General features: G+C 36.5%; 1 protein-coding gene across 3 annotated transcripts in view; it reads left to right on the plus strand.

The window, feature by feature from the left end:
- Window positions 1-1,187: 1,187 nt before the first annotated feature.
- Window positions 1,188-23,184, plus strand: part of SLC6A15 (solute carrier family 6 member 15) — a 40,000-nt gene continuing 18,003 nt past the window's right edge. The window contains exons 1-2 of one of the 3 annotated variants that reach the window (XM_058741887.1): window positions 1,188-1,690; window positions 18,700-19,167. In XM_058741887.1, coding sequence (XP_058597870.1) covers window positions 18,879-19,167 — 289 coding nt within the window. In that variant the 5' untranslated portion in view covers window positions 1,188-1,690; window positions 18,700-18,878. Of the gene's footprint in view, window positions 1,691-2,311; window positions 2,413-2,975; window positions 3,221-18,699; window positions 19,168-23,184 lie in introns of those variants that run through there. The other 2 variants (XM_058741888.1, XM_058741890.1) reach the window with 2 other exon arrangements.

Genomic DNA, 23,184 nt, shown 5'->3' on the forward strand with positions numbered 1-23,184 from the left:
CTGTGCATCAGTTTCAGAATATAAAAAAATTATATATATCAACAGAAATATTTGCCTGTCACCAGTATGTGAAGTAAAAAGCAAATTATAAAAGGTGTTCCATAAGAGGTTTATTGGAATTGGTTTTATTTTTTTCCAATGGGACATCTGTCAGAGTATTTATTTACCCATGGCAGAGGGGCATCCAGGGAATCAGATCTAATTTAATATTTAAAAATATTTTAAAGGTGGGATTGGAAGAGACTGAGAAAAAGCTGTCTTGGCTGCAATAAAAGCTAAGGATTAGTAGCAGTGTTCTGACCTGAAATTTAGGTCTTGTGATTTCTTTCCAGGAGATTTCTCACTGCATGAAAAACCTGTCTGAAATGGCCTTGTTATTTAATTCAATCTTAATTGGATACAAACCGTCAAAATCTGAGGGATTGTTGAAAGCCCCAAAAGTGCACAAAGGTATTTTTTAATGGTAACATTAATCGTTTGGAAGTGAAAAAATGTCCTTCATCAAGTCACTGAACCTTTCCACTATAATTGGTTGTAGGCTTACTTTGCATTTCTTTCAATTTTGAAAGTTTCAAGGACATAAAATTTAATCTCTAGAGCATATGCCCCGTTTAGGGGAAGGTTCAGCCATTTTCAAAAGAAAGCTAAGCTTTGTGCTCATTGATGTATATTTTAGAGATTCTCCACGTGGCTTAATTATGAGTACGTCTTGTTTGCTACAAGAAGTGAGTCAGCCTTCGTGTTGTAATGAGACCCCCTAGAGGAAGAGTCGGATGCTAAGGGACCAACACAGGGTGAGGACCAGCTCCCTAAAACAGCTTTCCTAACCTGGCCAGAATCCCTGAGCGCTATCAGGCCAACGTTTGGTGGAGAAGCAAATGCCCAGGTTGCTTTTCTTTTGCAAGAGATGTAAATGACCGGCTTGGGGACACAGCCAGGGAAAAGGGTTCTTTGGGTCACCCACTTCTTCTAGTCCCGTCAGTGACTCTAAGAGAACATTGGAGGGTGTGAGGCAGGACCATTTCTATTGTTATCCTCTTTGAGACAAAGGCGCGGGGCGGGCAACTGGTGCCTGTCCTTTGCGTTGGATGGGTTAAGGGAGGCTGGGATGGCAGGGGGTCGGAGGAGGGGGGGGATCCGTTCGGTTTTGCTTCGGAGCGGACTTGCTCTGTCGGTGCCGCCCCGGCCGGCCCATCCCGGGGCGCAGGGTGGACGCGGCTGGGCAGCCGCAGCGGCCTCTGCGTCAAGGAGCGGCGGGGCGGGGAGGTGCGGCGCCCAGCCGGACGACCTGGCTCCCTTCCCCCGCGGCGCCCGCAGCCTCCCCCTCTCCCCCGCAGCGGGTCGGCGGCCGCAGCGCGGGCGGGCCGGGCACGTGGGCGCCTCCGTCACACCCTCACTCACACCCTCACACACACCCGCGCGCACGCACCCGCGCGCCTGCATCTCGTGCTCCTTCCCTGGCCGAAACACCGGCGCTCGCTAGTCCCTCGCAGCCAGCCCGCCGGGCAGCGACACCCCCACCGCCCGGCTCCAGCCCAGCCCCAGGGCCCGCCCGAGGCCAGCGGCTGCTTCTCTCTGGACAGCTCCTTCGCGGCCTCTGTCGCAGCCACTTGGACCCGACCCTTTGGCCACTGCCCCTGCTGTCGGGACGTGGGAGAAGCGAGAGGCGCCGGGTGGAGACACGGGAACGGTAATGACACGCTCCTACAGCTAAGGGCACGGTTTTAGGCAGGGCGGGGCTCCCCGTTAGCCACCCCGGAGCCCGGGGACAGGGGCGCGAGCGGACTTGATGGATGGATCCCGGGAAGGACTCGAGCTGGGTCCTGGGGTGAGGGGGGGGGGGCGGGCGGCTCTAAAGCTTTTGAGGGTGAAGTTGGGCTCGGCGCGCGACCCTCCAGGCTGTGTCTTGCACCTGTGCACAATGGGGGGAGGAGGCGAGAGCCGCGAGTAGGGGAAGCACATGGGTTGAAACGTTCCGCCATCCTTCCTTCTCGTGGTGGAAATCGCCTACAGCATCCCCGAGAAACTAGTGGCTTCCAAGTCCAGTGAGGGCTGGACGTGGGGGCGGGGGGTCCGACTGGGGCAAGCCCGAGAGGAAAGTTGGTAGGGTCTGGACGGAGCGAGGCGCTTCCGAGGTTCTAGGGGAGTTAGCAGCCGATCCCCGTGCGGGTGGGCGGCGGGGCGGGGAGAGGAGCCAGGCTCATTTCTCATTCGCTTCTCGTTGCTTTTGGCCACTGCCGAACGCGATCCCCCGAGGCTGTGTGTTTTCACGTGACCCCCCGTTCCCCCTAGCCTGAGGCATCCTGGATTAAGGGTCCTAAAGCGGGCCTTTCGCCGCACGGGGCACGTGGCTCCAGAAGAAAGCGCAGCCTGTGTGTTTTTCTGCGCATCCAGGAATTTGAGCGTGTGGCGGTGAGATGGTGGTGCGGGGATGTGAAGGAGAGGATGGGCGGAACGGGAAACCCAGACCATTTCTACACCATTCGCTCGGCTCGTGTGTGCGTGGCCTGGGCAGAGGACGGTTTGGAGTACAGGGAGGGGCTTCCGGATCAAAACATGCAGGCATACCAGCCTCGTAAAAACGAACGAATCGCAACGCCGAGCCGAGACATCCCGGGGACAGGTGTGGACCCACCCTGTCGCAGAGGCCGCAAGAACGGGAATTCTTTTCCGTTAAGCCGAGGAGCGGCGTTTGCCGCGCGTGGGAGAGGGAAGCCCCCAGGCTCGCGCTCCGTGGCGTCTCGCTCCCTTCCCTCCTTCCATCCTCTTCCTTCCCAGGGAAAGGTTGGAGTAAGACGGGGCGGGGTCCGCACTCCGGCGCGGTGACGTCAGCAGTGTTTGGGTGCTTATGCAAATGAGGCTGCGTTCGTTGCTCCCAGCCGGGTCGTTTCCTTCCAGGTCTTAAAGGTAGACCCAGGCTTTCTTAGCCTGCATCGTTTGTATGGTTCACTGCCCGAAAGCACCAAGAGGACTGGAGGGTTCGCTTTGTGTACTGCGTTTAAGAGCCTCATCACCCAGTTTTAAAAACTGTTTATGCCTGGTTGCTTTCCGGGGATACAGGAAACAAACTGTTTGCTTTAGGAAGTATCGTTCTCTGACGAAGCAACCTTGTAGAGGTTCTTACCCCCCCTCCCCCGCCGCATTTCTTTTCCGCAACAACAGTGTTGACATGCAGACCTACTTCTGTCTTTGACGCCTCCTACTAGTTTTGACTTATGTAGTAAGTACTTAATAAGTACTTGATGCAATGAATTTTCCTTGAAGAGTGTCTCATTATATTCGGCATATTCGATCATGAGAATCATATTTTATTTTTGTGTGCGTACCCTTTGTATCCACATGATCAATGATCCGTGTTGATTTATTGGAGTAAAATATATTATTGAATTCATTGGACATTTTCATCCAAGTGAAACATGTAATGTGTTCTTTTTTTCCAGGAAGGCAGCAATTAACACTATTCTGAAAGGAAGACAGTCTCTTATGTTGACAAGTTTTCTTTTCTCTGATTGTATGTTGTATTCTTGATTCCAGAATTACTATGTACTTCCAATATATGTTAACTCAAGAGATAGTATTTTAATGGCATTAAGAAAGCTATTTTTATGTGTTTCTAGAAAATAAGTGCTATGTCATCCAAATAACATAAATAAGAAATACCGTCTTGGTCTGTTGAGGCTGCCAATAGCAAAATACCATACCCTGGGAGCTTTATAAACAACAGAAATTTATTTCTCATGGTTTTGGAGGCTTAGAATTCAAGGTACCAGCAGATTTGGTGTCTGGTGAGAGCCTGCTCTCTGGTTCATAGATGGCAACTTTCACTGTGTCCTCACATGTTGGAAGGAGCTAGTTAGCTCTCTGAAGTTACTTTTATTACCCCCAAAAGCCTCATCTCCTAATACAGTCATCCTGGCGTTAGAATTTCAACATATGAATTTGGAATGGAGGACACAAACATTCAAATCATAGCAAATAGTAGAAGAATTTTTAAATTGGCTAATAGCTATTTGAGATACTAATAATCAAATGAAATGCCTTACTTGTCAATTATCAACTTAAGTTAGAATAATTACTAAAACCTAAACTCTATGTTTCTAATCATTAATTTACCCAGGGATCAGTGTTCAAATTTTGCTGTGTGCATGTTAGAAAATACAGTTGTCCTGTCATAAAATAAAACTTGTGTATAAATAGGTAAGAAATTTGTATTGTGTTGAACTCTGGGTTTATTTCCCAGGTAATTAAAAAGACATTGACTTAGAATGATAGACCTGAAAGAGACCTTGCTGATTATCAAAAGCTCTGAAAACTTTTGCTTCTCAATTTACTTCTCCACTTCTTTTGGGTAATGTGTTAACTCTTTATTACTACATACATATGCATGATTGGATATATTAATATATTCTATGCAGAGTAATATTAAAATGGTTTCTGAGCAGATGCCATTAACAGAATTCCATGGGCGTAGTCTGACACATGAAAACATTTAAAGTTACACGGCAGGACTCTTTATATTTATTTCCAATTTCCCTTATAACTTAAAATAAACCCGAACTACTCTTCTGGATGCATATGGTAAACTTTTAATGAATTTATCGACTTAAATATTAACTTTGACCAATAGTGATTTACTTATATTTCTCTGTGAATAACAAGCCCCAGAGACTGGGCTCCAGGGTGGTTTTGAATGCACAGTATCACTTGTTAGAGAACTGTTTTCAGTCTTGAAGGTCACATTATTTCCTTGTGATTAATGCACTAAGGTATCCTTTCACATAAGATTCATTGATTGTTATCTTTGAATGAAATGCTTACACTGGGAGTTGTTTCACTAGTCAGATTGGCAAAGATAAAAAAAAATGACTCACTGTCTTCAAGAGGGCAGAGGGAAACAGGCAGTCTCATACATTGCTAGTTGTAGTACAAGTTGAGACAACTTTTATAAAGAGCCACTTGTCAGTATTTACCTAAATTATAGAAGCACATAACCTCTTATCAAGTAGTTCCTCTTCTAACAACGTATTCTGTAGATATGCAAATGCCAGATACACAAAGTCAGTTTCTTGAACATTGATTCAGATTATCAGAAATAACCTAAATGTATACTCATGCCATGGTCTATCATATAATTATTAAGACAAAACAAAACAAACAAAAGGCAAAATGAGCAATTGTAATGAGAGCAAAAGTTTTTGAAGAATTTTTAAGTGAAAAACGAAAAGGCAGAGTTATACATATAGTGACAGTTGTGTAAAAAAAAAAACAGGTTGGGTGGGTGGAAGAACACACCTATTAGCTTGAATATATACCAATACCTGTGGAAGACTTTGGTGACTTACAGGGAGATGGGGGTGAAACTGATATGCTGAGGGAAATAATGGGAATACTTTTCACTTTATGCCGTTTGATACTATATAACTGTATTACTTATTCCAAGTATAGATTAAAATATATTCTAAGGTAAAAACAATAGTTGGGGTGCCTGGCTGTCTCAGTTGGTAGAACATGTTGTGAGTTCAAGCCCCATGGCATTGGGTGTGGAGCCTTTCCAGGCATCAGATGCTGCCAAATGAGTAAGGTATAAAAGCCAATGAGTATTTTGGCTCCATGATTTTTTTAGTATCTGAATTTACAAGAAAGTCTCTACTTTCAACATTATTAATAGTAAAATTATATTAGAGCAGCAGATGAGATTTAGTGGAATCATTAAATTTAGCCAGTTTTATTAGCATAAAAATACAAAGAAAATTGTTTTTAGTGAGTTGAGTAGGGTTTTAAAACAATTTTTATTTTAGAGGGTTATAGATTCACATGTAGTTGCTCAAAGATAATACAGAGAGCTCTATGTGCTCTTCACCCAATTTCCTGAAAATGTAACATCTTGGAAAACTGTTTTACAACATCATAATCAGAATATTGACATTGATAAAGTCAAGTTGCAGAACAGTTCCATCACTGTAAGGATCCCTGTGTTACCCTTTATAACTACAACCACATCACTCTGTTCTTCATATTTATTATTTTGCATTTCAAGAATGTTATCAAAATGGAATCATATAATATGCAACATTTTGAAGTTGGCTTTTTCCACTCAGCATAATTGTCTATAGATTCATCCAAGTTGTGTATGTCACTAGTTTGTTTAGTTTTATTTTTGAGTAGTACTCCATGGTATGGATTTACCAAAGTTTGTTTAACCATTCACCCATTAAATGACATCTGGGTTGTTTCCAGGTTAGGGTTATTATGAATAAAGCTGCTATGGATACTCATTTACAAGTTTTATGGAAGATAAATTCTCATTTCTCCAGCATAAATGCCCAGGAATGCAATTTCTGGGTTATATGATAGTTGCTTGTTTAGTTTATTCTCACCAGCAAAGTATGAATGATCCAATTTCTCTGTATCCTTGCCAGAATTTTGTCATTCCTATATTTTAGTTGTTTTGAGAGGTATGCAGTGACATCTCATTGTTGTTTTAATTAGCATTTCCCTAATGGCTAATAATGTTGAACCTCATTTCATGTGCTCATTTGCCATCCAGGCATTGTATTCAGGGAAATGCCCCTGTATGTCTTTTACCCATCTTTTTAATTGTTGAGTTTTATGAATTTCTTATAGGTCCTAAATACAGACCCTTTCCCAGATATGTGGTCTGCAAATATTTTTCTTCCAGTCTTTAGCTTTTTTTTTTGTCCTCTTAATGGGTTCTTTCACAGAGTAAAAGTTTTACGTTTTGAAGTCCAGTTTACCAAATTTTGCTCTGATGGATTTTGCTATTGATGACATATCTAAGAGCTCTTTGCTTAGCTCTAGATTGCAAAGATTTCTCCAATGATTTACTTAAGACATCTTTATAGTTTTATATTTTACATTTAAACATTTTTTTCTGGCATTATCTGCTTATAGTTTTAGTATCAGAGTAATACTAGCTTCACTAGCTGCATAAAATGAATTCTAAAGTGTTCCATTACTTCTATCGTCTAGAAGAGATTGTGCAGAGTTGGTGTTAATTCTTCTTTAAATGTCTGATAGGGTTCCCCATTGAATCCAGGTAGGCCTAGAGATTGCTTTTGTGAGAGTTTAAAAATAATTCATTTAAGTTCCTTAATAGATATAGAGCTATTACATGATCTGTTTGATATTGGGTAAGTTGTGGTGGTTCGTGTTTTTCAAGGAATTTGTCCACTTTATCTAAGTTGTTAACTTATGTGTATAGAGTGTTTTGCTACTCTTCCCTTATGATCAGTTTGATGTCTGCAGGTTTTGTTATTATAATTCCTGTTTCATTTCTGATATATAACTGCCTTAAACATAAGGCTGACCACATGGAACTTTACATGAGAATAACTAAATGTGTCTTTTAAGATTAATATTTATCTTATGGTTAAAAGAAAATCACTGCATGGGTTTAAACTCTAAGTTGCATCCCTTTTGCATGGGTCTAGCCCCTTTGTGAACAGTTCCTTGGACAATATTTTAAATTTCAGTAGAGTTAAATATTTATACTTCCAGTTAAATTCAGTGAATATTCAGTTTATCTCCCCCATAGGCAAATGTTTAAATTATCTGTTGCTACATCGCAAACTGCACCCCTCCCCCACACACGCCATTTTTTTTTTTTTTTTCAATAGATTTGAAACAATGATTTATTTAGCCTCTTTAGCGTCTGTTACCTTTCTGGTATTATAATAACTTAAAACAATAATGAATTATTATTTCTTATTATTTTGTGTGTTGTCTGGGCTCAGCTGAGTACTTCATCTGTTCCATTTGGTATGTGCTGGCAGCTGGACTGGGGCTAGAATGTCAGTGCCTTTGTTCTTGTGCCTAGGGCTTCAGCTTAAATGGCCGAACAATTGGTGGCTGACTGAGACTTTATCTCTCTCTTTCCATGTGAGATTTCTAGCAGGGCATATGGACTTTTATATATAGTGTCTGAATTCCAGAAGAGTGAAAGCACAAACTGCCAAGCTTCTTCAGGCCTAGCCTTGGAACTCGCAGTGTCACTTCTGCCTTCTACTGGTCCAAGCAGGTTCAGTTACTTCCAGAATTCAAAGTCAAGTTCAGGTACAGCCCAGAATTAAGAGGAGGAAATAGGCTCCGTTTCCTAATGGGAGGAGTAGCAGGCAGACATGCGCAGCATTGAGAGGAACTAAAAACATTCTTTTTGCAAACAATCTACTATGGGAAAAACTAAGAAAGATCATACTTGATATTTTATGATGGTCATGAATAAAACATGGTGATGAATAAAACATTTGCCTCCAAATTCATTTTTCATGATAGGACAATACAACTATATAAATAAGTGTGATATAATATTCTACGTCTGTAGTCAGCTAAAAAATATGTCTACCTACTAATTCTTGGTACTTGTGAATGTCACCATATATGGAAAAAGAGTCTTGGCAGACATAATCCTCTAATGAAGAGATTATCCTGATATGTACAGATGGGTGCTACATGTCACCACAATGTCCTCTTACATGAAAGAGTCAAAGGGGATTAGATACACACAGAAGAGGAGGAGACAGTGTGAGGATGGAGGTAGTAATAGGAGGGATGTGGCTATAAGTTAAGGCATGCTGGCAGTCTCCAGAAGCTAGAAAAGGCAAGGAACAGACTATTCCCTAGATCTCTTGAGGGAGGGACCTTCCCATGCCTTGATTTTGGTTTATTGAAATTACTTTGTATCTCTGATTTCCAGATCTTTGAAGAATCCATTTATGCTATTTGAAGCCACTAAATTTGAAGTAATTTGTTACAGCATTCTTAGGAAATGAATATAGTGTCTAAATCTGAGGTGTTTTCAATATGTAATTTAAGTGTTCAGAAGAACTTTTGTCTATTTTTACAATGTTTAAGAGATTTATTAAAATACTTAAGTGGGGGCGCCTGGGTGGCGCAGTCGGTTAAGAGTCCGACTTCAGCCAGGTCACGATCTCGCGGTCCGTGAGTTCGAGCCCCGCGTCGGGCTCTGGGCTGATGGCTCGGAGCCTGGAGCCTGTTTCCGATTCTGTGTCTCCCTCTCTCTCTGCCCCTCCCCCGTTCATGCTCTGTCTCTCTCTGTCCCAAAAATAAATAAAAAACGTTGAAAAAAAAATTTAAAAAAAATAAAATACTTAAGTGAGATTTAAACTCTGTCCTTGATTCATAGAAATCAACAAAAAATATATTTCAATTTATCAAAATTACCTTATAATTTTGCAATAATTGCCAGGTCACAGGAAGTTACAAAAGGAGGTCTTTGTGTACCCTTCACCTGGGCTCTCTCATTTTACAATCTTGTATAAATGTACAGTACAATATCAAAACCAGCGTATTGATATTAGGATAGCCAGAGAGTTTGTCAGGGTCCCTGCCTGTGTGTGTATATATGTGTATGGTTTTTTGCAGTTTTATCAAATGTGTAGCTTCCTGTGATCCTTAACCACAATGAAGACACTAAACTGTACCATCTCACAAGATTCCTTTGTCCTTTATAGCACACCCACCGGCCCTTCTCTCCCCTAACTGCTAGCAACCACTGTTCTGTGGTTCATCTACATAATTATGTTACCTTACAAATGTTATGTAAGTGAATAATTATGCAGTATGTATCCTTTTAATATTGGCTTTTCCCCCATGCAGCATCATTTCCTTGAGGTTCATCCAAGTTATCGCACGTATCAATAATTCTTTGCTTTTTATTGCTGATACTGGATGACACGGATGTACTACAACTTGTTTAACCACTCACTCATTGATGGACATTTAGGTAGTTTTCAGTTTGGAGCTATTATAAATAAAGTTGATAAGAACATTTATGTGCAAGTTATTACTTGAAAATAAGTTTTTATTTCTCTGGGATATATGTCTAAGAGTGCAAATTGCTGGTCAGTGTGATAACTCTATTATTAGTGCTAAAAGAAACTGCCAGCTATTTTTTAGAGTGGCTGTCCTATTTTATGTTTCTATCAGCTACATATGATTGATCTAGCCTCTTTTCATGCCTACCAACTTTTGGTTTCTTTACTTTTTAAAATTTGTTTTCAATTTTAGCCATCCTGATTGGTGTGTTATAGTCCACCTTTTTGGGGGCAAAATATATAAAGTTTAAGTTACGATTTTGTATTGTCATTTGCAAAAAATTGTTTCTCTTCTTTTGATTGGCTCTGTGATTTTTGTCATCTTTTTGCTTAGTGCAAACATTTTATGTAAAGGGGATATAATTTGCAAAAGAAATGCTTAGGTTGATTTCTGTATTGTTGAAATTTTCTGTATTACTTATGAAGATCATTAATTCTGTGTGTTGTAGAATCTCTTATTTTTTTTCTCTCACAATTATTCCCTAACTATAAACGTCTCAAGATGTGTCATTTTTTTCTTGGGTGTTGCAATTGGTTTCACATTTTGTTTTTATTCGAATAGTCTTTACTTTTTATCCTATATATTAAGAATTAGAAAAGTAAATTTCATTTGGATCCACAATAAATGTCAGACTCGGTGTTCATAATTGGTTCGTATTTAAAGAAAATTTTATTCAGTAAAATTTGCAATTGCCCAAGTCGGGGAGATAATTCGCTGTTGTTCTAGTTCTTTATTAATAGAATATTAAGCTTGTGGCAAGTACCAGTAATTAGCCAGTGCAGACATGTCTGTTTGAGTCCTCTCTTGTCTCTAAGATGCAAGTGCCTGCCTGTTATTTTAAGTCTGCATATTTTCACTGGAAATGTTAATTAGAGTTTAATTAAGTTACCAAAGAGGTTGTAACAATAGTTTAGGAGCTAAAAAGTCTTGAAAGATAGGGTAAGAATTGCACAAAACTTTGAGTTAATTATATAGTGAAGTGAAAATATTAGCAAGACTAATTAAGACAAATGCTGAGAATATTGTCTATTCTATTAACAATATCAAGAATTAAAAATGTGATATGACTACAAAGCCTACAGCTATTAAAAAACTGCAGAATATTATGAATCACTTTCTGCAAACAAATTTGACAATTTAAATGAGATGGACAAATTCTTTGAAAACTACAAGTCACCAAAAATAACACATGAAAAAGAAAGTCTCGGTAGCTGTATATCAATGAAATAAATCGAATTTTTAATTAAAAATATTCTCTGAAAGAAAACTCCAGGCCCAGATGGCTTTATGGGTGAGTGCTGCCAAACATGTAAGGAAGAAATAAAACTAATTCTACATATACTCTCTCAGAAAATAAATGAGAGGCCATTTTAAAACTCCATTTATAAGTCTACCAAAACCATAAAAGCAAAATCCAAGAGAAAAAATTATTGATCCATGTTCCCATAAATAAAGTTGAAAATATCCTTACCAAAATATTTGCAAACTGATTCCAGTAACATATTAAAAAGGTAATACATCTTGACCAGTGGGTTTGTTTCATAATGAAAAATTGGTCTAAAATACAAAAACAATTGATGTTATTATATTGATAGATTAAGAAGTTATATGATTATCCTAATACAGGTAAAAAATTATGCACCAAAATTAAATAGTGACTCAGGATTAAAAAAAATAATAATGACCCTCACTGAACTAGGAATAAAAAGAAACTGTCCTAAACTGACAAAAGGCATCTATGAAAAAAAAATCCATAACTAACATTGTACTTAGTAAAATATTGAGTACTTTCCGATTAGCATCGGGGCATAGATGAAGATGTCTGTTCTTAATACTTCCGTTCAAAATTTTAGTGGATGTCACAGCCAGTATGGTAAGTCAAGAAAAAGAAATTAAAGGTAAACAATGAGAGACCCAAACTGTCTTTATTTACCTTTAACATATTGTGTATATAAAAATCCTAAGGGATCTTAAAACAGCATCAGCTCAATTTCAGCATTGTTGCAGGATAGGAAACTTGTATTTAAAATCAACTTTTTCCAGAGAGAAATTAAAGAAGATATAAATAAATGAAGAGATATACCAAGTTCATAGATTGGAAAATTCTATGTTTTAAGATGTCAGTGCTCCCCAAATGGGTTTATAGAATCAATGCAATCCCGGTCAGAATTATAGCAAGCTGGTTTTTTTGTTTGTTTTTTTGGGTTTTTTTTTTTGTTTTTGTTTTAGTTTTTTGGTGGAGGGGTGTAGAATTAACCAGCTGACTTCAAAATTTATGGGAAAGGCAAGGAAATAATCTCAAAAAAGAAAGACATTAAAAATGCTTAGGGTTGAGAAGCACTGAGTTATACATTTATTATGTTGATATAAAAATGTTTTCAATCTTGTTTTAAGTGATTTAGTCTTTTTTTCTGAAAAATTACATACGAAGATAATTAAAGCAATACAAAGATAGGAGAATGAGAAAAATGTAAATATAAGTCCAAATTTAAGTAATGTAACATCCCCAACATTTACTGTGATGAATAGAAAGACACCAGTTGTTTTACATTTATAATGTTGTATTATTCAGAGTTCTTTGTTTGAAAGTTGCAGAAACTGATGCTGGCTAAGAGGTAAAAATAAAGTAAAATAAGGAAGAAACACTGGCAAGGCTCAGGAGCTCAGGGGCTCAAAGGAACAATGGGGTGCTTGGCAATGAGATGGAAAAGGGCAAGAATGAAAACAGTTCTTAAAAATAGGAACCAGAATCCATGACTACAGTAGTAATTACAGCCTGGGCGTAATGCCTTTGGAATTGAGTGAGATGCCAACCTTTTGATCTCTTTGTTCCTCTCCTCAAGAATCAAAATCCAAAGAGAGGAATTCTAACTGGACAAGTGTAGATTATTTTCAAAGATGGTGGCAATATTTTTCTCTTCTCTCTACTTGTACTTTTGCAATCTGACTTTGTTGCTCATGCCATCAAAAAGTGGTGTTTATCCATTCTGTAATCAATCTGGACTTAGATGTGTGATTTTGCTTTGGCCAGTGAAACATTAGCAAATGCTAAACAAACAGAGGCTTTACTAGCACCCACAGGTTGGGCTTACTTCTTTTGGCTAGAGTTGGAACTCTGAGTTTATAATGTGAACAAGTTGGAGCTAGCATTTTGTAGAGACTACATATAGGAGAACCAAAGTGCTCTGGCTTATAGACTGCCTCCTCTTAGAATGTGACTGAGGCCATCTTAGACCATCCTTCCCCACTTCAGTTGATAGATGACTGTAGTGGAGAAATGACCTGAGTCAAGACGAATGAAAGAACTGTTCATCTAAGCCTAGTTCAAATTGCAAACACACAGAATCATAAGCAACTAAAACATTTGTTTATTAAGTTTTGAGGTAATTTGTTATGCAGCAATAGAAAACTGTTACTAGACAACAAAGTGATGTTACAACAATTTAAACATATAGCATTGGCTCTGGACTTACCATTATTCTTAATAGAATAATTTGCAACAAGCCAGTTGTAACATAATACAACTGTAAGAGGACTGATAATCATAGTAATGAAAGAAGACGTATATTGAGTTCTCTCAACGTGCTGGCATGTACCCAAGCACTTTATTATTAGGTAACAGGGTAATTTAGCCAAGCTCATAGAACCATAAGTGATAGAAATAGGATTTGAACTCAATCTGATTCTAGAAACTAGATATAAGTGTTTGGCATCAATACATGTCTCTTCACAGCAAGAAATATTAATTTCAGCAAGATCCCATTAAAAGTAAATCAGGAGGATTATATGAAAATGTGAAGAGGTTGGGCATTATCATTTTTTTCAACTATGGGTTTCATATTTAGAAGGTACCCTGAGTTGCTTCCTGATATGAAAGATGAGAACATCCTCATACTTTTATTTCTTTCTGTCTTCTCCCATTTAATTCCCAATTTTGTCAGTTATTTTTTAAATTTTAATTTATATTTTCCCCTAAACATAATTCATATAGATTTTAAAGTTTATTTCTTGTTTAAATTAATGTTCACTTCTATCCTTTAACATGCCTTCTCTATTACTGAGATACTTTGTTTTCTCTTTTGGTTGGCCAAAGTTCACGATCATGTAATCTGTTTCTCTCCCTCCCCAATAGGGATCATCAGATCTCTTATACATAAGAATATTTGCCTGTGGCCTTTATAATTAGAATATAAAATAATTGATTACAAAAATTAGAAAGTATTTTTTCCTCTTAGTTTTGTTTAGTTTTGTTTTGTTTTAGAGGTTATTAAGTATACTGGGAAGTCTTTTTATTTCCCCTTTCTACTCTGCTTGGGAATCTTTATGCCAGATTTTTCAGTGTTGACCCTTCTGTATTATTATTATTTGAAAATATGAGTATAAGCAAAACTTCTGTTAGTATTTTATGTTATATTAATTCTATTTTCTTTCCTGGGTACACCAATTTTATGTTTGTTGTATCACCTTTATCTGACTTCCATTTCCATTAGCTTTTTCTCTGAATTACTTTAAAATATTTGACTCTTTTCATTCTTTTTGAGAAGTTTCCTTAAGTCTATTCTGATGTCTGTGGATGTACTTGTAGCAGCCTTTATTTTTTCCAAATATGCCTTTTATTCCTATAATGAATATTCCAATTTCTATATTTAGTATTCATCCACCTAACTTTTTATTTCTATTCATCTTTAATATCTTTTCTTTGATTTTTTTAAAAGGGAACTTTTTAATCTTTAATTTATTGAATCTCTGAGTTTTTTTTTTTTTTTAATAAGTAATCTACTTGAAACTCTTGAGCATTCTGTTTCCTGACATATATTTTCCACCTTTGTCTTTGCTTATGTTTCTTCCCCTCTCAAATACTACCACTCCATCTCCCTGGTTCCATATAAAACCCTTTCATTCTTAGTAATTGCTTACCTTTGAATGTGTAGAGTTCTATCTTGTCACACTATTTTATAAAGAAATTCATGTCATTCAAATGGAGCCTAGATTGAGTGGTCTAGGAAACTCCACATCTTCAATTCAGATTTATTCTCTGGAACAGTGGTTGTCAATTTTTTTCAAGATAGTGAGAAATATTTTAGGCTTTGCAGTACATACAAAGTGACTCTGCTGTTGCAGCACAAAATTACCTATGGAAAAGATGTAAATGTGTGGGCATGGCTATCTATGTTCCAATAGAATTTTATTTATAAAATCAGACAGTGTGTTGTATTTGATCCATGGGCAGTATTTTATTGATGTTGGATCTTGAATATCTGTTGCTCAGGGGTAGAGAGGAGGCCTTTACCCAGTAGTGATGTAGACTGATAATGCAACTCATAGGTACAGTGAAGTGCAGTAAATGATAGCTTGATTCTGTCACAGGAATGGTTGGTGCTAGCTTGGCAGAAGCTGTGCAGTTCCTTGAAACTGATTATCCTACTTCCTGTGTGACCTTCCTGTGTGACCTGTAGAGTAGTGATACTTTATTACTTTCTATCTCACTTCCTTCCTGGACATTCCGGCTTCATTTCTTCTTTTCCCAGATGTAGCAATGACCAATATACTTTTGGCAGTAGTCAACCTGGCTTTTTATTCTCTTTTTAATCTATATATATGGCCTACTTTTATTAACTAGGATCTTCAGGTAAGCTTTGAGCATCATAAAAAATGATATAATTTAGAAAAGTTAGGTCTTGAAAATATGAAGTTAATTTACTTTCCAAATTGTTGTCTTACATACTGAGTTTTTACAAATCCATCCAGAAATTCAATTTATATCTTTACATTTGGTTTTATGCAGCCTCTGAAAGGAATGTCTCTGACTCAATGAGTATAGGTCCTTGGAGTAAAAAATCAACCCCCCCCCCCCCAAAACAACCAAATGTGTAATAGTGCAGAATACTTGTAGTTATCATAACAATATTATTCTGTCCTACTTCTTAGAGTTCATTCACTTCACAGACAAGTTTAAACCTTAAGAATGTGAGATGAGTAAGATAAAGCCATTCTCTAGGCAGAGCTTATGGCCTAGTGAAGAGAGCTTTAAATAAGTGAAACAACCTGTTTAACATCCTTTTTAGTATGTTTAATATTATAAAGGTTGCCTAGGACTACTGTACCATATAATCTGTATATATAGTTAGATAGGTTTCATATATTAGATATATTTTAGGCATTTATAATATACCATTGTATTTAAATTTTGTTTATATTTGACGATTTTTTTTCGTGGAAAATATGAACTCTGGGTACTCTGATAGAAACGTTAAAAACATTTTTTTTAATGTTTATTTATTTTTGAGAGAGAGACAGAGACAGAGCACGAGTGAGGAAGGGGCAGGAAGAGAGGGGGACACAGAATCCAAAGCAGGCTCCAGGCTCTGAGTTGTCAGCACAGAGCCTGATTCTGGGCTCGAACTCACAAGCTGTGAGATCATGATCTGAGCCTAAGCTGGACGCTCAACCAACTGAGCCACCCAGGCGCTCCTCTGATAGAAACTTTTAAATGTAAACTTTGCCAAAGGATATTGTTTGTACGTTGATATGATTATTCATTTAATATTTTTAAAAAATTCAGCAGTGTCCAACATTGTTATTTTTCATTTCATTTTGTTTGTGTATTTTTTTTCCACAAAGACTTGGAAATACATAGAGTAAATACTACAATTTCCGAGATAATTAATTTGGGAGAGGTTCATGAGTAACACTGTCTTAAATTTTTCTGATATGGTGGCTGTTTTTACTGTAGTAGTATTTCTAAACTTTGATACATTCCTTACCTTTTTATTTGTGTGGAAAAAGCGAAAAGAATAGCTGATAACCTTAGTTTATTGAGGAAACTAGGGCTGAGTGGGATAACTACGGGAAGTTATACAACTAAGAAATAAAAGAACTAGGACACAACTCCTAGTTTGTCAGATTAAAGCCAATACTCTTATCTGTGTGTCAGTTAAATCACTGGCCAACAATTTATCTTTAGGTAATTCAACAAATGTAGATCTTTACATAATTCTTGTCTCACAATTTCCTATATGTCAGATTGTTTCTTCAGCAAAAATTATTTGGATAATTAGCTTATTTCAATTTTTCACTGGCTGTATTTATTCATTTACTCAACTAATATTTACTGAACTCTCGGGAAAAATGAAGCAATTAAACAAACATAATCTCTAACCTCTTAAAACTATTTCCACATAAAAAATTTGTTGGTCTCTTTACGATAGTTACCATGAGAAGTTTTTCACTTATTCTAGAGATGTATCTATTATTTAAAGTATTTTGGGAATGCTGTTTTTCAGAGCTTTCTTCACAGTCTAACTCTTAATCTTCACCAAATCCTAAATGAGTGTTTGCTCTTAGGGTATATATTTTAATTGGGAAACAATTGAACACCTCCAATAAAAGTTGTTTACCTAAAGGCAACCAGTAAAAGTTACATGGTCAAGTTAATGAATTCCTTCTTTTTTTTTTTCTTTTTCATTGAGTTATCTAGCCCCCTGTCTTGTTCATGAAGCTTATAAATTAAAGTATGATGGGCTATTTCTTTGACTTTGAATGTAAATCTAATACAGTTCCATCAAAGAATTGTTTTTTTCTAGCAACAAATGGCAGACTTCTTGGGATATTATTTCTAAGTCTTCTGACCTAATTTTGAAAAGAAGCATTGATATGTTTAAGCACTTTTTGAAATAGACAATCTGATCAGTCTGCAGACATACCCTATAGATTTACTTGGTCTATATTTGAACAGAGAAAAGGAAATGAGATATAACCTAAAATGAAATAAAGGGAAAATTCCAAAGTGGTGGTAGTATGTTTTTTGGGTCATTGGAGAGAATGTTTACACAAATAATAATTTTTACCGCTTCCTGCATCTTTTTTTTTTTTTTCCTTTTTTTTTTTTTTCCTGCATCTTTTTATCCTACTCCTTATGTTTGGTGTGTCCTCAACTCCATTTCTGCCCAACTATAATGCTGCTTTTATGCAACGTTTCTGATCTCTCCTATAGTAATGATGTTGGGTCATATAAATTATGCAATGTAGTGTAATTATTTGGAATGTACCTTTCGCTCTATCAAATATAAGCTCCTTTAAAGCAGATATTGTATAATTTGTGAATGTTTGTATCCCTTAATTGTAGCCCTATTAGAATTAATATCAAGTGGGTGAACAGATGAATACATGAACAGAAGAGAGTCTATATAAGACAAATTTATAGGGATGACATGTAATTGTGTATGTAATTCTATGAGGAATAAAGTAAAGGATGTCCTTTAGTCAGAGAGGAGAAAAGGAAGAATTAAAAAAAAGTCAAAAAATTTTAAGTACTAATGAACGCCATATACATTATGCATTGGAGTATATCTGAAATCAAAGTAGATTTATGTAAGAAGGAAGTAGTTAGTTAAAAGAAAATGTGTCCAGAGATACCTGGGTGGCTCAGTTGCTTAGGCATCCGAATTCAGCTCAGGGCATGATCTCATGGTTTGCGAGTTTGAGCTCCACATCAGGCTCTGTACTGACAGCTCAGAGCCTGGAACCTGCTTCAGGTTCTGTGTCTCCCTTTCTCTCTGTGCCTCCCCTGCTTGTGCTCGCTCTTTCTCTCTCCTCTCTTTCTCTCTCTTTCTGTCTCAAAAAATAAATAAAATAAACATTAAAAGAAAATGTGTCTGAAGCACATGTGTACTTTACAATTTTTATACTTCTGGCAACATTAAACTATGAAGGGCCAAGGACAATCATATGTCTTATACTTGGTAGAGAGAGTTTTCATCATACAAACTAATAATAAAGAGTTTTCAGTATTTTAAATATTTTTTCTCATTAAATATAATTGTTTTTCAACTTAAAATTTTACAGGTACCTGTAGAATATTGGACATTCAGATCCAGGATCCATTAAGACTCTATCACCTTGAAAAAAGGATTTAATTGATACCCTCCTCCATCTTTTATTCATATCAATTAACATTTTTCAAAAAAAAATTAAAAATTCACCATAAGGGAATTTTTAAAAAATAATACTACCCACATTTTCCAATGCCGAAGAATAGCAAGGTGGTAAAAAGAGAATTAGATGATGAAGTTATTGAGTCTGTCAAAGACCTTCTTTCCAATGAAGACTCAGCTGATGATGCTTTTAAGAAGAGTGAACTAATTGTTGATGTTCAGGAGGAAAAAGATATAGATGTTGAAGAGGAATCAGAAGTTGAAGATGAAAGACCAGCTTGGAACAGCAAACTACAATACATCCTGGCCCAAGTTGGATTTTCTGTGGGTTTAGGAAATGTGTGGCGATTCCCATACCTATGTCAGAAGAACGGAGGTGGTAAGTTTTGGGGGGTTTTGTTTTGTTGTTCAGTGATACGTTGCTAAGTAAATTGTAATTGACTGTTTGAAATAGCTCCTGTTGTTGCTGCAGTCTCATTATTTCAGAAAGTATGAATTCCATTGTAAAGCCAGGGAGACTCCTTTGTTGGAAGTGAGCTCACCTCTGTTTTCAGATTAGGTTTCCATAGAGGCAGATGGCTTGTTATGAATACTCAAAGAAAGATTTCTTAAGGGTAATACATTCTCAAATTCTTTCTGTGGATGTTATTAAACATCTCTAAATTACTGAACTTTCTAACAAATGTTACAGGCATTCCTTATGCCTGTCAGTTATTCTCTTTGGAGAAAAACCTAAAGTTTCTGATATAAGACGATACTGGTAAAACAAGTCACAAAGAATTTTTTCCACACAATTTATGAACTCTGAATTTGAAATAATTTCATTTTACCACACAAAAATTGTATTTAATTTAGAGTAATTATAGTGTTCAAATGCTGACCAAAACTTTGTAGATCCCAGTGGAAGGGATTTAACCAGATAATTAATGTATTGCTAGGCATTCTTCATCCTTAGATACCATATATATTTGATTCCTAATTCTATAGTATTTGGGGACAATGTTTAGTTTCAAAAAAAACTGTAAAGAAATTAGCATCCTTGCTGGGTTCTACTCCTGAAGCCAAGCTGGGTTCTACTCCTGATACACTGTATGTTAACTAACTTGAATTTAAATTAAAAAAGAAATCAGCATCCATAACTTTAAACAAAAATAAATCCATCAACCTAATAGTCTAGCTTTTTGTATTTGTGCATATAATAATAAGGGTTACTTAGCAAAAATTGTCTTAAAAATCAGTAAAAAACATATTCAAGGGAATGGCTTGTTCATGTAGGACACAAGCTCTATAGGGTACCAAAGTCAAGTAATATTAAGTTAACTAACATTTGAGTTGAAACTTTATTATCTATATATGTACATGGAAGCTGTGAAAATAAATGCGGTTAAAAACTAAATATTAACTAAATTTCATCGTACAAAATGTAGAAAGATTATTTTGGTATTTCATTCCAATTTGTGATAGTTTAGTTGACTGGACAAAAATATGGTTTTATACTTTCTGTACAAATCAATTGAGATAATATAACCATTAATTTGTGAAATTTCTTTTTGGATTAAAAGATAAAAAGCTAAGGTGTTCTGATGACAAAATATATGTAAGATCTTGCTTAGTTAATTCAACCAGGCACAAAACAACAGGTTTGGAAATAGTAACCTGTTAGACAAATCTGCCTGAGAGGTAAGAATCGATACCTCTTGATGTCAGTGATGTGATGCACTACACATCACTCCACTGAAACCGTATGCTCCTTAGCCAGTCATGAACATCACATAGGAATTATTTATCAAATCAGCTATAAGTAGCTGTATACTAGCCTGCTTTTTGTTTCTCCTGAGTCATCCCATTTGCCAAGACTAGAAGAAGATGAATTCTGATCTTAAGCCTTTCACTTTATGAGCCTTACTGGCCATACTGTTGAGGAAGAAGGCTGTACTGCCTGAAGTCAGGTTGCCATCCATTTAATGCAAATTTTGTTTTGGTGGAGAACTCAAAGGATTTCATATTTAGAGATTAGTTATTAGACAGAATGGCTCCTCCTCCTTATTGTCATATGTAATAGGAGTCAAAACGTTCTTCCTACCATTGTTTCCTCTCTTCAAATAAAAAAATACTGGACAGCGATATAAAATGCCAATGGACTTTTTCATTTCAAAAGGGCTGTCAATACAAAAGGCTGTACCCAACATGCAGTATAGTATTGAGCCTTACAGGTATTTGAGTTGTATTTTCTGGCTGTTTAGTCAGATAACCTGAGACTAGTTGAATCTCATTCATCTGTCACTTGAGGCACTTTATGAATAATAGAACTAAAAACTGGTAAACCCAGCATAAGTTGATTTGTTTGAAGATATTAAATTTAAAGTACAATGGGTAAGCTTAGTAAATAGTGTAATATAGAAGCTACCAGCTCACATTTTGAAGTCAATTTGGCCTTGAAGCCTGGCTCTTTCCCACAGTAGCCATATGACTTTTTCCAAGTTAACTTACTTCTGGTTTAGTTCCCACACTTGTAAAATGAGGGTAATAAGGGTACTTACCACATTGGATTCTTGTAAGAAAAAATGAGTAACTACATGTAGCATGCTTAGAAATGTGCCTGGCAAATAGCAAATGCTCATTTATATCTTAGCTATGACTATTTTTAACATGGAGGTTAGTGTTAATTTCAGTTAGAAGATAAAGCTAAGTTTCTAATAGCATGTCGTGCACACATAATTGAGGCATTATCAACAATGAATCCAGTTTTAATTCATTCTCTCCCTCTCTAGTCATGCACACATACGTCAATGCGTTCACATTCTAGGATTAAGCGCATGTATTAAAATGCTCTTTCAGTCCTTTGGGAAACGTTTTCAGGTCATTAGCACCTCAATGTTACTAATCATTTTAAAAATTAGATTTTTTTTTTATTGTTCATTTTTTAAGGGCACTTGTCGGGATGAGCACTGGGTGTTATATGTAAGTGATGAATCACTGGCTTCTACTCCTGAAACCAGTACTCCACTGTATGTTAATTAACTTGACCTTAAATAAATAAATTTTTAAAGAATTAGATTTTTGATAATTCTGTTTTATAAACTCATGAATCCATGCTTTACATTACATACCCGTTTGTAGAATCAACTTAAGTCAGAAAGACTGAAAATCCATCATAAGAAAGTAGAGATTTTCTATGGACCACTATATTACGGAAATTCTTGTATGTGGTCATTATTTCAGAGATATATACTAAGATAAATAATTTGAAAAAAAGTAATGTTTACTTCTTCAGCAGAATAACCACCAGAACAATTTGAACAACTTCCAAAATCTATTCAATTCCATTAAATAGGTTGTGTTTTTAATGGGAAAATACAACAAATGGATTCTTATTTTATTATTAATGCATTTGATGCATTGACACCACCAGTTGCATGATTTACTTGACAGTATCTGGTTGGACAAAACTTCAGATAAGAAATTTGAATGTAGGAAGTCCATCCTAGGGGTTATTTAATGAATGATTTGCATATGTATTCTTATGTAGGAATGAATATGTTTCACATTTAACTTTATCAATTAATAGGATCTAATATTAACATTGTCAAACTTATTCACATTTTAAAATAACTAGTCATATGTCTTAATTTGAGATGTTGCTATAAAATAATTTTTAAGTATGAAAACCTTACTTCAAGGATAATATATACATATATATTTGCACATGTATTTTACAATATATATTAAATATCTTAGTTTTTCAGTCAATGTCACCATCCCTTCACAGAATTTTGGAAAACAAAAAAATTCCTGAAATGTACCTTGTAAATGAAGTATATATGGGAAAAAATAACATTTGTCTGAGGTAGAAGTTCTTATTATTTTTCTATTTTGTTTTTTCTTTTTCGATCTTGGCAGCCTCTTCTCCCCTGTTGTTATTTAGGGAGAAAAGTCAGCTGTAATACTAGAAAATCTCGTTCACTCTAATTTATATGATTTGGAATGCATGATTTAGATGAGTTTGAATAAGATTTAATAAATCACTTGATGAGCAATGTGTGAATAAGATTTCTTGGGAGTTTGTGAAACCTACTTGAGAAAATAATTTTAAGAAATCAATTATTTTTATGGAAAATGAAGTCATGCCCTTTCAATAAGATGAAACTAAAAACTGTATTCTTACTTTAATCACAATTATTTTTTATCAGACGCCCTTTGTAGCAGTCAAGTTTGGGTTTCAAATACTAGAAAGTTTTTAAAAAAAATTTTTTTTTCAACGTTTTTATTTTTTATTTTTGGGACAGAGAGAGACAGAGCATGAACGGGGGAGGGGCAGAGAGAGAGGGAGACACAGAATCGGAAACAGGCTCCAGGCTCCAGGCTCCGAGCCATCAGCCCAGAGCCCGACGCGGGG

The sequence above is a fragment of the Neofelis nebulosa genome, chromosome 8 (assembly GCF_028018385.1).
Source record: "Neofelis nebulosa isolate mNeoNeb1 chromosome 8, mNeoNeb1.pri, whole genome shotgun sequence".
Lineage (NCBI taxonomy): Eukaryota > Metazoa > Chordata > Mammalia > Carnivora > Felidae > Neofelis > Neofelis nebulosa.